The sequence below is a fragment of the Chroicocephalus ridibundus genome, chromosome 8, assembly GCF_963924245.1.
Source record: "Chroicocephalus ridibundus chromosome 8, bChrRid1.1, whole genome shotgun sequence".
Lineage (NCBI taxonomy): Eukaryota > Metazoa > Chordata > Aves > Charadriiformes > Laridae > Chroicocephalus > Chroicocephalus ridibundus.
The window spans coordinates 27,567,577-27,580,858 of NC_086291.1; the positions used below are offsets into that span (position 1 = coordinate 27,567,577).

Below are 13,282 nucleotides of genomic sequence, written 5' to 3' on the forward strand. Positions count from 1 at the left end.
GACACTGGTGCACAGTGTACCCTATTGCCATCGGATCATAAAGGGACAAAATCTGTCACTATTTCTGGAGTGACAGGCAGGTCTCAAGAACTGACTGTACTGGAGGATGAAGTGAGCCTGAGTGGGAATAAATGGGAGAAGCACCCCATTGTCACTGGCCAAGATGGTCTGTGCGTCCTTGGCATAGACTATCTCAAGAAAGAGTATTTCAAAGACCTGAAATGGTATCAGTGGGCTTTTGGTATAGCAGCTGCAGAGCCTAAGGATATTACACAGCTGTCTGCCTTACCTGGCCTTTCTGATGACCCTTCTGTGGTGGGACTGCTGAAGGTTAAAGAACAGCAGGTGCCAATTGCTACTGCCACGGTGCATCGACAACAGCATCGCACTAACTGAGACTCCCTGATTCCCATCCAGAACCTGATTCATCAGCTAGAGACCCAAGGAGTGATCAGCAAGACTCGCTCACCCTTTAACAGCCCTATATGGCCAGTGCGAAAGCCTGACAGAGACTGGAGATTAACAGGAGATCATCGTGGCCTGAATGAAGTCACACCGAGTGCTGCTCTGCTAGAACTCCGGTATGAGCTGGAGTCAAAGGCAGCCCAATGGTATGCTCCAATTGACTTTGCTAATGCATTTTTTCTTTATTCCTTTATCAGCAGAAAGCAGGCCACAGTTTGTTTTCACCTGGAGAGGCATACAGCACACCTGGAATTGACTCCCCCAGGGGTGGAAACACAGCCCTACTGTTTGCTACGGAGTGATCCAGACTGCACTGGAGAAGGCTGGAGTTCCAGAACACCTGCAATACATTGATGACATCATTGTGTGGGGTAATACAGGAGAAGAAGTTTTCAAGAAAGGTAAGAAAATAATCAAGATTCTTCTGAAAACAGGTTTTGCTGTAAAAAGAGGTAAGGTCAAGGGACCTGCACAACAGATCCAGTTCTTGGGAATTAAGTGGCAAGATCGGCATCACCAGATCCCAATGGATGTGATTAACAAAGTAACATCTACATTCCCACCAACTAACAAAAAGGAAACACAAGGCTTTCTAGGCGGTATAGGTTTCTGGAGAATGCATATTCCCCGTTATAGTCAGATTGTGAAACCTCTCTATAAAGTGACTCGAAAGAAAAATGATTTTACGTGGGTGCAAGAAAAATCTCTGTTTAGAATGGGAAATAAGAATTCTAGGCCTAGGGATGAAAAAGGGGATAATAAGAAAATCCTGGGAACATTCCCCCAGACAGTCCTTCAGGGATAATGTTGAGGTTTTGGAATGATTCTTCTTGTATAAGGGATAAAGATAAAATGATACATTATTGTTGTTTTGTTTGGACCAAAGAACCCGTAAGACCTCCTAGTGTATTTTGGCTCAAATTTGGATCTGATGAAGATTAGGTCTGCCAGACTTTAAACATGTAAGTGAATAATAAGGAACCACCCTCATTAGAAAAAGGTGAATATGGTTTTTGCTGGGTCAAGATGAATAGCTTCAGGATTCGAGGACACCCAAATCAATTTTATATGTTCCCAGCCCAGACTGTCGGTGATGTTTCAACTGACAAAGACGTTGAATCCCCAAAGTGGGACCCCTTCGACTGTTACTTGAGGGTGAGGAAGAAGTGTGAATAACAGAGGAAGAGGACAGGGAAGAGGGCTGCCCCAACCACTTCTCTCAGTAGCTGGAGGTTCACCAGTAGGGTGTTATTATTGTGGGATTTACAGAATCCCCTAATTTGTTTGCGCAAGTGTTAGAACAAGTGCTTGAACAATTCAAACCTGCATTGGGAGTAGCCCTGCTTCAGTATGTGGATGACGTATTGGTATCCAGGGAGGAAGGCGGCAGGGTAAAAGAGGCCACGAATGAGTTATTGAACTTTTTGGGCCAGCAAGGTTTGAGGGTCTCAAAAATGAAATTGCAATACGTGGAAACAGAAGTGAAGTACCTGGGACATCTAGTCAGTGAAGGGAGTCAAAAAATAAAACCTGAAAGGATCAAAGGAATAGTAGACTTACATCTGCCAAAGACCAAGAGGGAACTCAGAAAATTTTTGAGGCTGACTGGGTACTGTAGACTGTGGATAGAGGGGTATGCTCAAAAGACTAAAGGACAAACTGTTAGCTGAAGAACCAAATGTATTGGTTTGGACAGAAGAAGAGAAGAATTTAGTGGAAGATTTAAAATAGAGCCTAATTAGACCTCCAGTTTTAGCCTTACCTTCTTTGGAGAAACCTTTTCATCTATTTGTAACTGTAGACAAAGGGTCTGCATTAGGAATATCAACTCAAGAGCAGGGGGATAAGCGACAGCCAGTAGCATATTTGTCAAAGGTCCTAGACCCAGTTTCTCGAGGATGGCCTGAATGCGTGCGGGCAGTAGCTGCAACTGCTTTATTAGTAGAAGAAAGCAGGAAGCTTATCTTCAGGGGAATAACAGAAGTTAGCACCCCTCACCAGGTCAAAACCATTTTAGCCCAAACTGCAGGAAAATGGCTAACAGATTCAAGAATACTGAAGTATGAAGCAATTTTAATTGAAAATAATTATTTGATTTTAACTACCAGCTCTTGCCTTAACCCAGTGAACTTCTTGTGGAAAGGAAAAGTAGAGGCAAAGGATGAAGAACTTACAAATGCTTAGATGTAATTGAGTACCAGACTAAGATACGACCTGACTTAAGGGAAGAACCCCTATCTGGGGGTCTTTGTTTGTTTGTAGACGGTTCTTCAAGAGTGCTACAAAGACAGAGGTGTAACGGATATGCGGTGGTGGATGGAGTGAGCCAACAAGTAAAAGCATCTGAGAAATTACCTAGTGCATGGTCCACTCAAACGTGTGAGATGTATGCCTTAAACAAGGCACTAAAATGAATTGGAGAAGGGGAAGGAACAATATATACAGACTCTCATTATACCTTTAGGGTAGTACATACCTTTGGTAAAATCTGGGAAGAACAAGGTCTAATAGATAGCAAAGGGAAAGAACTTGTACGCGAAGAACTTATAAAACAGGTGTTAGCAATATACTAATACCAAGTGAAATAGCAGTTGCACATGTTAAAGGCCACCAGAGAGGCAATTCAATTACCGCAAGGGGAAATAAATTAGCGGACAAAGTGCCAAAAGAGGCAGCCTTGGGGCAGGAGACAATTAAGATTTATTATCTTGTTCCTCAAGTACCGACAGTAATGACCCGGTTGATATACACAGAAAAAGAAGCAATGACAGAAGCAGGGGCAGTGGAGAAAGACAGTAAATAGATTCTGCCTGATGGAAGGGAAATGGTTAAGAAATAAACTATGAGAGAAACAATGGCAGTGTTACATCAGGGAAGCCATTGGGGAACGCAAGCAATGCGTGATATAGTTTTGTGGAAGTATAGATGTTTTGGCATTTATACGGTAGCAAAGCAAATCTGCGGAAGGTGTATTATTTGTAAGAAAATAAATAAGACGACCCTTAGAAAACAACCCTCAGGAAGACGGGAACCGGGGTTAAGGCCATTTCAAAGTATACAAGTTGATTTTACTGAACTACCACTGATAGGCAGGTTTAAGTACCTCTTAGTCCTAGTAGATCACCTTACTGGATGGGTGGAAGCTTATCCCTTAGTCTCAGCAATAGCTGCAGGAGTCATAAGAGTAATGCTAGAGCAAATAATTCCTAGGTCCGGAATAGTGGAAACTGTGGATTAAGCCATCTTACCTCAAAGGTGCTACAGGGAGTGATGGAAAGTTTAGGGCACCCCCCATCATCTGGAAAGGTTGAAAGAAGGATTCAAACCATCAAGAGACAGCTAAATTAGTTCTTGAGACAAAATTACCACAGATTAAGTGTTTACCAATAGCACTATTGAGAATCCAGACCTCCCCTAGAACGGATACTGGTCTCTCGCCTTATGAAATGCTTTTTGGACTACCTTACACTGGAGGTAGGGAAGGTATGCCCACATTTGAAAACAAGGACACGTTCCTTAAGAAACGTATACCGGGGCTGTCGTCTTTTCTCTCTTTCCTCAGAACTGAAGGCCTTCTTGCTCAAACTCCGCCGTTGGAATTTGTCGTCCATCCATATAAACCAAGGGACTGGGTCCTCGTAAAATCTTGCTACCAAACCTGTGGGGGGATGTACCCTGTGCACTGGAATTCTGAATGTGACCAAAGATGTAAGAGGAAACTACTCAGTGTTATGAGTGCCTCAGGCAGATCTCTGGCAGCACTGTGGAAGGAGGACCTTGCGATCTGTGAAGGTACATGTGGAATAGTACAATTGGCAATACCGTTCACCCTAGCATTTGAAAAAGGAACAGGATGCCTGAGCTCAGGCAAGAGAGTGAGAAGAAATTTAGATGTACCCTTTGATGAACGGACATATATAGACCCCATTGGAGTCCCTAGAGGAGCCCCAGATGAACACAAAGGAAGAAATCAGATAGAAGCAGGATTCGAATCTGTCTTCTTCTGGTGGGTAACTATAAACAAAAATGTAGACTGGATAAATTATATTTACTATAACCAACAGAGGTTTATTAATTATACCAGAGATGCCTTCTGCCCCGATTGTCAGTACTGGGCTGGATGAAGTGGGACTCTCAAAAACAGTCTTATAAGTAATTGGGCCAAAGAACTTGGTATTGAGTGGGTATATCATATCCCCTATCATGCACCAGCTTCAGGGAAAATTGAGCAATACAATGGATTGTTAAAAACTACCCTGAAAGCAATGGGTAGCGGATCCTTTAAAAACTGGGACAAGCATTTAGCACAAGCTACCTGGTTAGTTAACACCAAGGGATCCATCAATCAAGCTGGTCCTCGTCCATCAGACCTTTTACATACTGTAGAAGGGGATAAAGTCCCTGTGGCGGATGAAAGGAATATGCTAGGGAAAACTGCTTGGGTTTTTCCTGCCTCTGCCAAAGGCAAACCCATTCGTGGGACTGGTTTTACTCAAGGATCTGATGTACTTGGTGGGTGATGCTGAAGAAGGGAGAAGTTCAATGTGCACCTCAAGGAAATTTGACCCTGGGTGAGAATACGTCATCTGAACTGTACGATGTTAATTGTTATATAATACTAACTGTGTTCAAGAAATGTTTCTCAGGATAACATATTAATGACGAAACCCAAGCCAGCTTCATCAAGTGGCATCCAGCAAAACTCTTCAAGATGAACACACTACCTGTGGGCACGGACCACAATGAATTTCATTCATCTTTCCTACCCTAAGAATTTGCTATGATGATTAAATCCTACAGTTATGAGCTAAATGGACTTAGCGAACTTCTGTAAACATGAAAAAAGCCACCAGTGTTTTGCCAACACTATTTTCATCCTAAACCCAAAGTATAGCACTGTACCAGCTGCTAGTAAGAAAGGTAACTCTAGCCCAAACGAAACCAAGACAGGTGGTTTCCTACACCGACCTCTGACCTAACCCTTGTGGGCACTACAGCTCCCCCCCCGGCAGGACGCACCAGCCTGGGCAACTCCAAACCTCCGGCAGCCTCCATCACAGCTGGGATGGAGCAGCACAGCCTCCCTCCTAACCTCACCTGGCCTCTGCCAGGCCCCAGGGGAGCACTGGGGCACACCGTAACACTCCCTTATTAGAGAGCATTAAATCACCGATTCTGTGACACATGTGAGTGAGCAAACACCAGAGACATCTATGACTCCCAAGTGCCTAAGGCCAGGAAATAGTCCCAGACATCCCACAGGTGCTCAACACACAAAACTACACTGAAGTCTTCAGAAGTCACTCATGTCTTTCATTAACTAGGAGCAACAAGAGAAGTAAACCCGAAGAGGTAGCCAACAGCTCTCCTGGGGCAGGACAGCACAGACACCACACTTCCCAGGTATGCACTGGCTTATTGTGCAAGGCAACAAACCAACCTCCCTTCCAGCTCTTTGAGTCAAAAGCAGGCAGCTACTGGAGTAAAGACACCACTGTGGCAAGGACAAGTCAGTTCCAGTCATTTATTCATTGCAGCTTTTGAAGTACACCAGGTACTCAGTGAAGCTCCCCAGACAGACAACAGGAAGAACATTTGGTACAATAAATTTATATAAAAAGATAGTTGAATAGATAAAATAACATGGTAACCTCTCACTCTTGCTACAAACAGAGCAGACTAGCCCTGCACCAACAGCTTCGGTCCCTCCAGCCAGTTGGATACAACATATATGGCCCCATACCCAGGGCACAGCAAGGCATCTGCCCTCACAGTTGAGCCAAGAGGTGCGCTTCTCAGGCCAGTTCTTCAGGAGCTTGGCTTCACATGCTGTGCAGAACCTGACTTGCAGTAAGGTTCAGACTTGTTCAGCAGGTCTGGAAAGTCAGCCTCAGCTCTGGTGTACAAACAAAGAGCAGCTCTTCTGAAGATGGGCCTTCAAGTACTTCAGGATCAGCCACAGGTAATGTGTTTGAGCAGTCTAGAAAGACTGGTACAGCCAAGACAGAAGGCAGCACACTAGATGATTGTTGCCTTTCCTGTACACTAAGCCAGATTTAAACAACACGTTTTGAGGCCATTCCTGAACTGTGCACGTTCGGTCGTGCTTTTGCAAGACACTGCTTTGCAACTGTGTTGAGAGCCTCCACCTACTCTAGGTCTCCAGTTTTATGCCAGAAGAAAAATCCCATACCAGACAGACTAAGTATTTCTCTTCAGTTTTCACATTTCCATTTTCAGGAACTGTTCACCTTCTGTCGAGAAGGAAGATGGGGTCGGAAGCCACGTGCCTGCAGAACAGCAGGCAACACAAGTAGCACCAGAACGAAGAAAGCCCATGTTACCGATATGAGACTCTTATCCCACTGAGACTGGCTTTACTTAATCTAGGAGATCACTGTATCTCTCTAGAGTCTGCTTCTCCAGTTCCAACAGCTTTTGGTAAAATTTCTCAGCAATTTCTTCATCCACTTCCATCTGGAAGACAATAAGAACAGCACTGTGAGACCATCACCTCGGTGGCAGTCAGCACATGCGCTGAGGGAAGCTCTGGGGTGATAGCAGGGTGCATCTCCAGAGCTTCTACATTCACAAAGAGGCAAATAAAGGCATCTATCACCAGGACACAAGCCAGAACATGTTTTGGGAAAGTATCATTACACACTCGTCCTATCCTAACCATCATCTCCACGATCTTCCAGATTCCAGCCTGAGGCAGCAGTTACTCTAGGAAACCTCACAGATAACCCCACGTCAACATTCAACATGCATCTTGTTTCCACTCCAGACACAGGACACCCTTCACCAACCCTTCCATGCAGGATGGCAGACCCCTAGCCACATCTCCTGCAGCAGCAGGCTGCCACTGCATTTACCTTTCTGGGCTCCACATAGCTCTTCCCCAGTCCAGAAGTACAGCTGTGGTATTTGACAAGTGGATCCAAGTACTCTGGCTTCTGCTTGAAGAGCCAGACCTAGGAAGAACAGCACAAACATGTACCAAGTCTAGTGCACACTGTCCCCACCAAGCCTGCAGTGAAGGATCTGACTGCCAATGGACACAGGAGAACACATCACTGCTGCTTTTACCAAGCAGGGGAAAACTTGATATCTAAAGAAGTTCTGAGCTGTCTCCCCTCAGCTGTGACCTACCTGCACCAACAGTAAACCATGTTTTTGCCCCAGTGTTAAACCACTAAAGCAGTTCACATGGCTAAATTAACCCACTACTGTTCTTGATGCACACTGTGCCCTGCATTACCCACCTCCGTCCCCCATGCCTGCATGTCTATGGCTGCTTGACCACCAAGAGGGGGAGAAACATTCTCCCTGACCGAGAGGGAACAAAGAGTATTTTTCCAAAATCATTTATTTTGGAATAAAGTATCACCTGTTGGATCAGCCCCTGTTACAACTGGTCCCCCGGCACTCACTACTGCAGGCTGCTTGGGGGGAAAACACAGCACCCACCCACCAGCCTGGCAGAGAGGCTCTTCGTTCAAGCCAGCAAACACTGGAAGAGCCACCCAGGAAGGAGGAATATTAAAACCCAGTTGTGAACTACTTACATGAGCTTCTGCTCCATTATACGGTGTCAGAGTGTAAGTTTTGGCAAAAAAGCGGATCTGAGGGGAAGAGAAGTACACAACAGAAGTTGTATTTTGACCCAAGGTTTCTTTGGGAAGCCCTCTGCAGTCCAGACAGACCAGATCATCTACCAGAGGCAGAAATGCTTCTCCAAGTTGACTGCAGGTAACACTGCACGCTTATGACTAAAACGTCCCTGTATCACCACAAACTGGTCTCTGGAGCCACCCACCAGGATCAGCAAGCCTTGCTCCATGCCTCCCCACAGTCACCCCCAAAGCAGGGGGCAACGTGCCACGCAAATGCCTTGCGGGCACCTCTTCTTGAATGGCCTCAAGAACAGGAGGCGGAGAAGATCTGCAATCCTGCCAACGCTGAGGATAAGTGAGAAGGCATTGCTTCTCCACTGCCAGGAGAAACGTGATCCATCAGGATCAGCTGCTGCCAGCTGGGGCAGCTTAAGCAGAAAGGCCAGTCTTGCAGCAAGAGCCACAAGGCCCAGAGCAGGCAGCCTGCATGCAGGGACAGAACTATAGTGAACCTGAAAAGCTGAAACCCAGAGGAAGAAAGGCAAGGAAAGTTTCGGGGAAGCGGCAATAGAAAGCAGTAGGCTTCGCTCTCCAGCGGGATGGAAAGGAGAGAAGGAGACACTGCCTTCTAGAGGGATGGAAAGAAGAACACTCAAAAATACAACCTGTTCTAGAAACAGTGAGCATTTCAAAGCACAGAAGTTTTGTCCTGAACTCTGCTGCCACCAAAATAACAGGCTCTCACAGGTCCACAGCAGGCTGGCAAAGCTTCTAAGGGGGGGCTTGACAGACATTACTGTGGCTGAAGAACTGAACCCTGGCTACTCTGCTGTTCAGCACCAAGCCTCCAAACCCAGCTTGGAAATTGGGGCCCCAAGGTGTCAATGGGAAGGTTTGCAGACGGGTCAGCCTGCCCAACCCAACAGAAGGAAGAACTGTACAGCAGCATGGGTAGCAAGAAGCATTCTGCACATCCCTTGCAGTGAAGCATATCACAGCAGGGCTACCTCAACCTAAAAGCAGCCAGGAGATCCACTTACCAACCACATAATGGGCATTAGCAGCTTCCACAGGAACACGGGCAAAATTCTGTAGGTCATGTTAGACATAACGAGACCAGGACAAACAACACTGGAATACAGACCCTGCAGAGAAGAAACCGAGTCAGTGTGGAAACACACAGCAATTAGTTTAAGGATGGATCATACTCCTTCCCTCATAGTACTATTAGGGAAGTTGTGGGTGCCCCATCCCTGGAGGTGTTCAAGGCTGGGTTGGATGGGGCTTTGAGCAACCTGGTCTAGTGGGAGGTGTCCCTGCCCACGGCAGGGAGGCTGGAACTAGATGATCTTTAAGGTCCCTTCCAACACCCAAACCACCCTATGATTCTACTTCTCAGCAAGAAAATGAAGGTGAGTATAGAGACCCGTTAATAGCAGATGTTCTCCTCTCTAAAGTTACCAGAGCCAGAGAGCGATTAGATATAGCTATTTCCAAGAGGTCCAAATTGGAGATGCTCATGTTAAATCTGTGCCCATTGCAAGCCTGAGACGAGACAGAAGGTGCAGCCTCGTGACACATCACAACTTCACGTTGCAGTCTACATGCAGCTCAGCAGCAACAGCAGTCATTCCACAAATTACAACCCACCCAGATAAAAGGCTACCTCACCTTTAAGGGGAAAGGGTTCAGCCTTCTATGACTGAACCATTTTCTCATTAAGTATTTCAGAAGAGTCACTATCACTGGACTAGGGCTGCCAACGAAATCCAGCAATCCCTTGTGACAGGGAAGGCAGGTTGCTCGTACATCTTGGCGTGACAAAGTTGAATAGGGGCATGGAGCCATCAGGACAGACAGCAGAGCCTGCACCTCAAGGGTTTGCAGGCAAAGCCGTCTCACAGACAGGTACACCTGAAAAGAGCAGCACCTCTTTGCTCTTTAAGACCAGTTCTTTGGTCTAAAGAGACAGCTAGAGTTTGCAAGGCAGGGACCATTCCTAAAGTCTTCTGCTTTCAGAAGTGTTTCTGACAGAATCCCAGAAGTAATCTCTCTGGCAGATTCTCCACCAGTCACACCACTGGTTCAACCTGCGCTGTGTGTAGTTCTTACATGCGCATTAAGGAACATATATCAGATTGCTATGAATGAATGCAACAAGGTAACAACAATGCAATGATAGTTATAAGTAGTAGGAGCTCATTAGGTTTCTTCAGACATGCAAACTCCATCATCACCTGCTTATTAAATTTCCTGTTCAGAACCACACTTGTCAGGTCAGTAGCATATTTGGAGGAACTGTATGATTCCTGCCCCTTGGCATGCTGAAAGTCAGAAAGGCTGAAGGCAGACTCCCTGGCGTTGCTGGAAGAGGTCCAGATGAGTCGCACGGGCTTTTCATTACTGCAGAGTAGAGGCTCAAGTTGACGAACCTGCAAAATAATTGTTAGCTTATTAACACCGTAATTTTAAAGTCTTGCAGTATAGCTTTGCAGTTCTTAGAAGTTATGAGCTTATCTCAGCTTTCCTAGTCTTGGCCAGTCTTCACTATACTAATGAAAGGTGGCTGTTGCTCAGGTATGACTTCAGCCTAAGGTCCACCAGGAGCATTTATAAGCAGCCACCATTCTCTGACACAGCTCAGCTGAGCACTTCAGAACTTAATACAGCCAAGTCTCGGTATTCGCCCTGGACAGAGAGAACTATGTATGGTTTACTTCTATCCACTGACTAACTACAGTAACCTTGATATTAACCCTTGCAACAACAATCACCATTTATTGTTGTTTTTAAAAAGCCTGAGACCTTTGCCCTATCATTCCTAATCTGTCAGGCTGCAGTCTCCATCAGCGTACAAACCTGTAAGACAGAACTGATTCACCAGCACCACCTGTACCCATCCCTACCCACATCAACCACCAGACCCAGGGCTCGATCTTCATACGCAACCTCACCAGCATAAAGTGGCCGAAGAGGTTGGTAGTGAACACCTCCTGCAGTCCATCTCCATTAAGCCTGTCCGTCTGCGTCATTATGCCTTCCGCAGTGGTCAGCATGTGAAGCACCTTCCTGGAAGCCAAGGACAGGAGTCAGAAGAATGTTGCCAGGAGGCATCTACTGCTCCCCCACTTCGGTCCTTCAGAAGTATCCCCCCCACCTCACAGGCTCCACACAGACCCTCTAGTTTCACCTTCAAGAGCTCTACTAATCCATGAAAAAACAGCTGGAAAAAGTTTACAGAGTATCCCAGGCCCTTTATTTGCAAGTGTCTCAATGCTGACTAGACCAGAGAAAACCCGTCCCTTCCTTCACTTCACCACAGTAAGGTACCATTAAAAAAAGAAAAGTTTTGCTCTTCCATTTCACATTCAGAAAACAAAATCAAGCTCCAGTGTGGAACTAATCTGAATTAGGCATGGCCCTAGGACTAAGGAAAGCAGTCTAGCGCCTGTGTTCAACAGCCCAACAATTGTACCAGACTCAACGCCAGTCACATTGCTCCCTGACTCAACTTCCCCACATTGCTTACAGAACAGTGATGCTTATCCCCATGGTGCTTATAGAATAAGCATCAACTGTTAGATTCACAAGATAAAATGATCCACAGCGGAGAACAACTGCAAAAGCCTACAGTGGAAGCAAAACAACGGTAAGGAGACCCAGCAAGAACAAACTTCACCTCAGCAACACACCAGCATTTTTCACTCAGTGCCTAGTGGCAGGGCCCACAGACTTCGGGTGAACTCTTGCTCTCCCCCTGCACGCAGCCAGCCTCACCCCAGGGACTGGATGGAGCACTGGGTGCCTCGGAGCACCCTAGCACTTCACCCAGATGCCAAGCCCACCCCACACAAGGCCATGCATCCCACAGGGATGAGCTCTGTGTCACGCTGTGCAAGGGAGATAGGGTCTTCAGCCCTGGACCCAAGGCCATGCCTTAGCCATGATGATGGTGCCAGCACCCCATATTGCCCATAAGCTGGGGACTGGACCCCTCCCCGGCCCAGCCCCAACAACTCCTACCCTGTGAGGAGACCATGCCAGAGGGCCTTGAAGTTCACGTGTGGATTTGGCATGATCCCAGCATTGAGGTAGACAAAGTCCAGGCGTTGAAACCTGCATGAAAGAGAGCAGAGGGGTGAGGGGCAGCGGGTGGACAGGGGGGTCCAGTGGGGTGGAGAACAGAGCCCCGATACCTGCAGCGGAGCTCACGGGCGACACGCAGGACAGAAGCCATGTTACCCAGGTCCACTTCCACGGTGGAGACTTGAGCAGCGGGGTGGCTGGCCAGGATGAGGTCTCGCGTGTCTTCGTTCTTCTGGGTGTTGCGGCAGGCGATACAGAGGTGGATGCGGCCATCCTCCTCCAGCAGCCGCTGGCACAGCGCCAGCCCCACGCCGCTGCAAAGGCGCACGGTGTCAGACACAACCCTGAGCGGGTCCGGGGCGAGCCGGGGCGGGCAGAGACAAGCCCGTCCCATCCCGGGCTCGCCCCAGACCCGCTCCGTTACGGTTCCATCCCGCCACTCACCTGCTGGCCCCGGTCACCAACACCACTCGCTCCATCACAGACGCCCGTACCCGCCACCGCTCCCCCCGCGCTAAAAGGGCCACCCGCACGTGAGGCCCCGCCCCCGCCCCGCCGCCTCCGCCAATGGGTACGCGCGAAGGGGGCGGGGACAGGGCCGCGGGTGGCGTGATGGTGGGCCGAGCGGAGGGGGCGGGGCGCGCTGGGACACGCCTCCTCCGCTTGGACACGCCCCCGCCCCGCCTCTCAGGCCCCGCCTCCGTTATACGGGCTACGCCTCCTGCGCCCCGCTGCTCGGCCCCTCCTGCTGCCCGCGCACTGCCTTGCCTTCCCGTATTCCCTTCCCTTCCCTTCCCTTCCCTTCCCTTCCCTTATTCCTTTCCCTTCCCTTCCTTTATTCCCTTCCCTTCCCTTATTCCTTTCCCTTCCCTTCCTTTATTCCCTTCCCTTCCCTTATTCCTTTCCCTTCCCTTCCGTTATTCCTTTCCCTTCCCTTCCCTTCCCTTATTCCCTTCCCTTCCCTTATTCCTTTCCCTTCCCTTCCCTTCCCTTATTCCCTTCCCTTCCCTTCCCTTCCCTTATTCCCTTCCCTTCCCTTATTCCTTTCCCTTCCCTTCCCTTATTCCTTTCCCTTCCCTTCCCTTATTCCCTTCCCTTCCCTTATTCCTTTCCCT

General features: G+C 47.8%; 1 protein-coding gene across 1 annotated transcript; it reads right to left on the reverse strand.

The window, feature by feature from the left end:
* Nucleotides 1-5,994: 5,994 nt before the first annotated feature.
* On the reverse strand, nt 5,995-12,719 carry HSD17B7 (hydroxysteroid 17-beta dehydrogenase 7). The gene is made up of 9 exons (XM_063344981.1): nt 12,612-12,719; nt 12,278-12,481; nt 12,105-12,197; nt 11,036-11,150; nt 10,319-10,513; nt 9,122-9,226; nt 8,034-8,090; nt 7,341-7,439; nt 5,995-6,942 (listed from the first exon to the last, which is right to left on the reverse strand). The coding sequence occupies exons 1-9, from the start codon at nt 12,644-12,646 to the stop codon at nt 6,847-6,849; spliced, it is 999 nt and encodes a 332-aa protein (XP_063201051.1). The 5' UTR covers nt 12,647-12,719; the 3' UTR covers nt 5,995-6,846.
* Nucleotides 12,720-13,282: the final 563 nt, after the last annotated feature.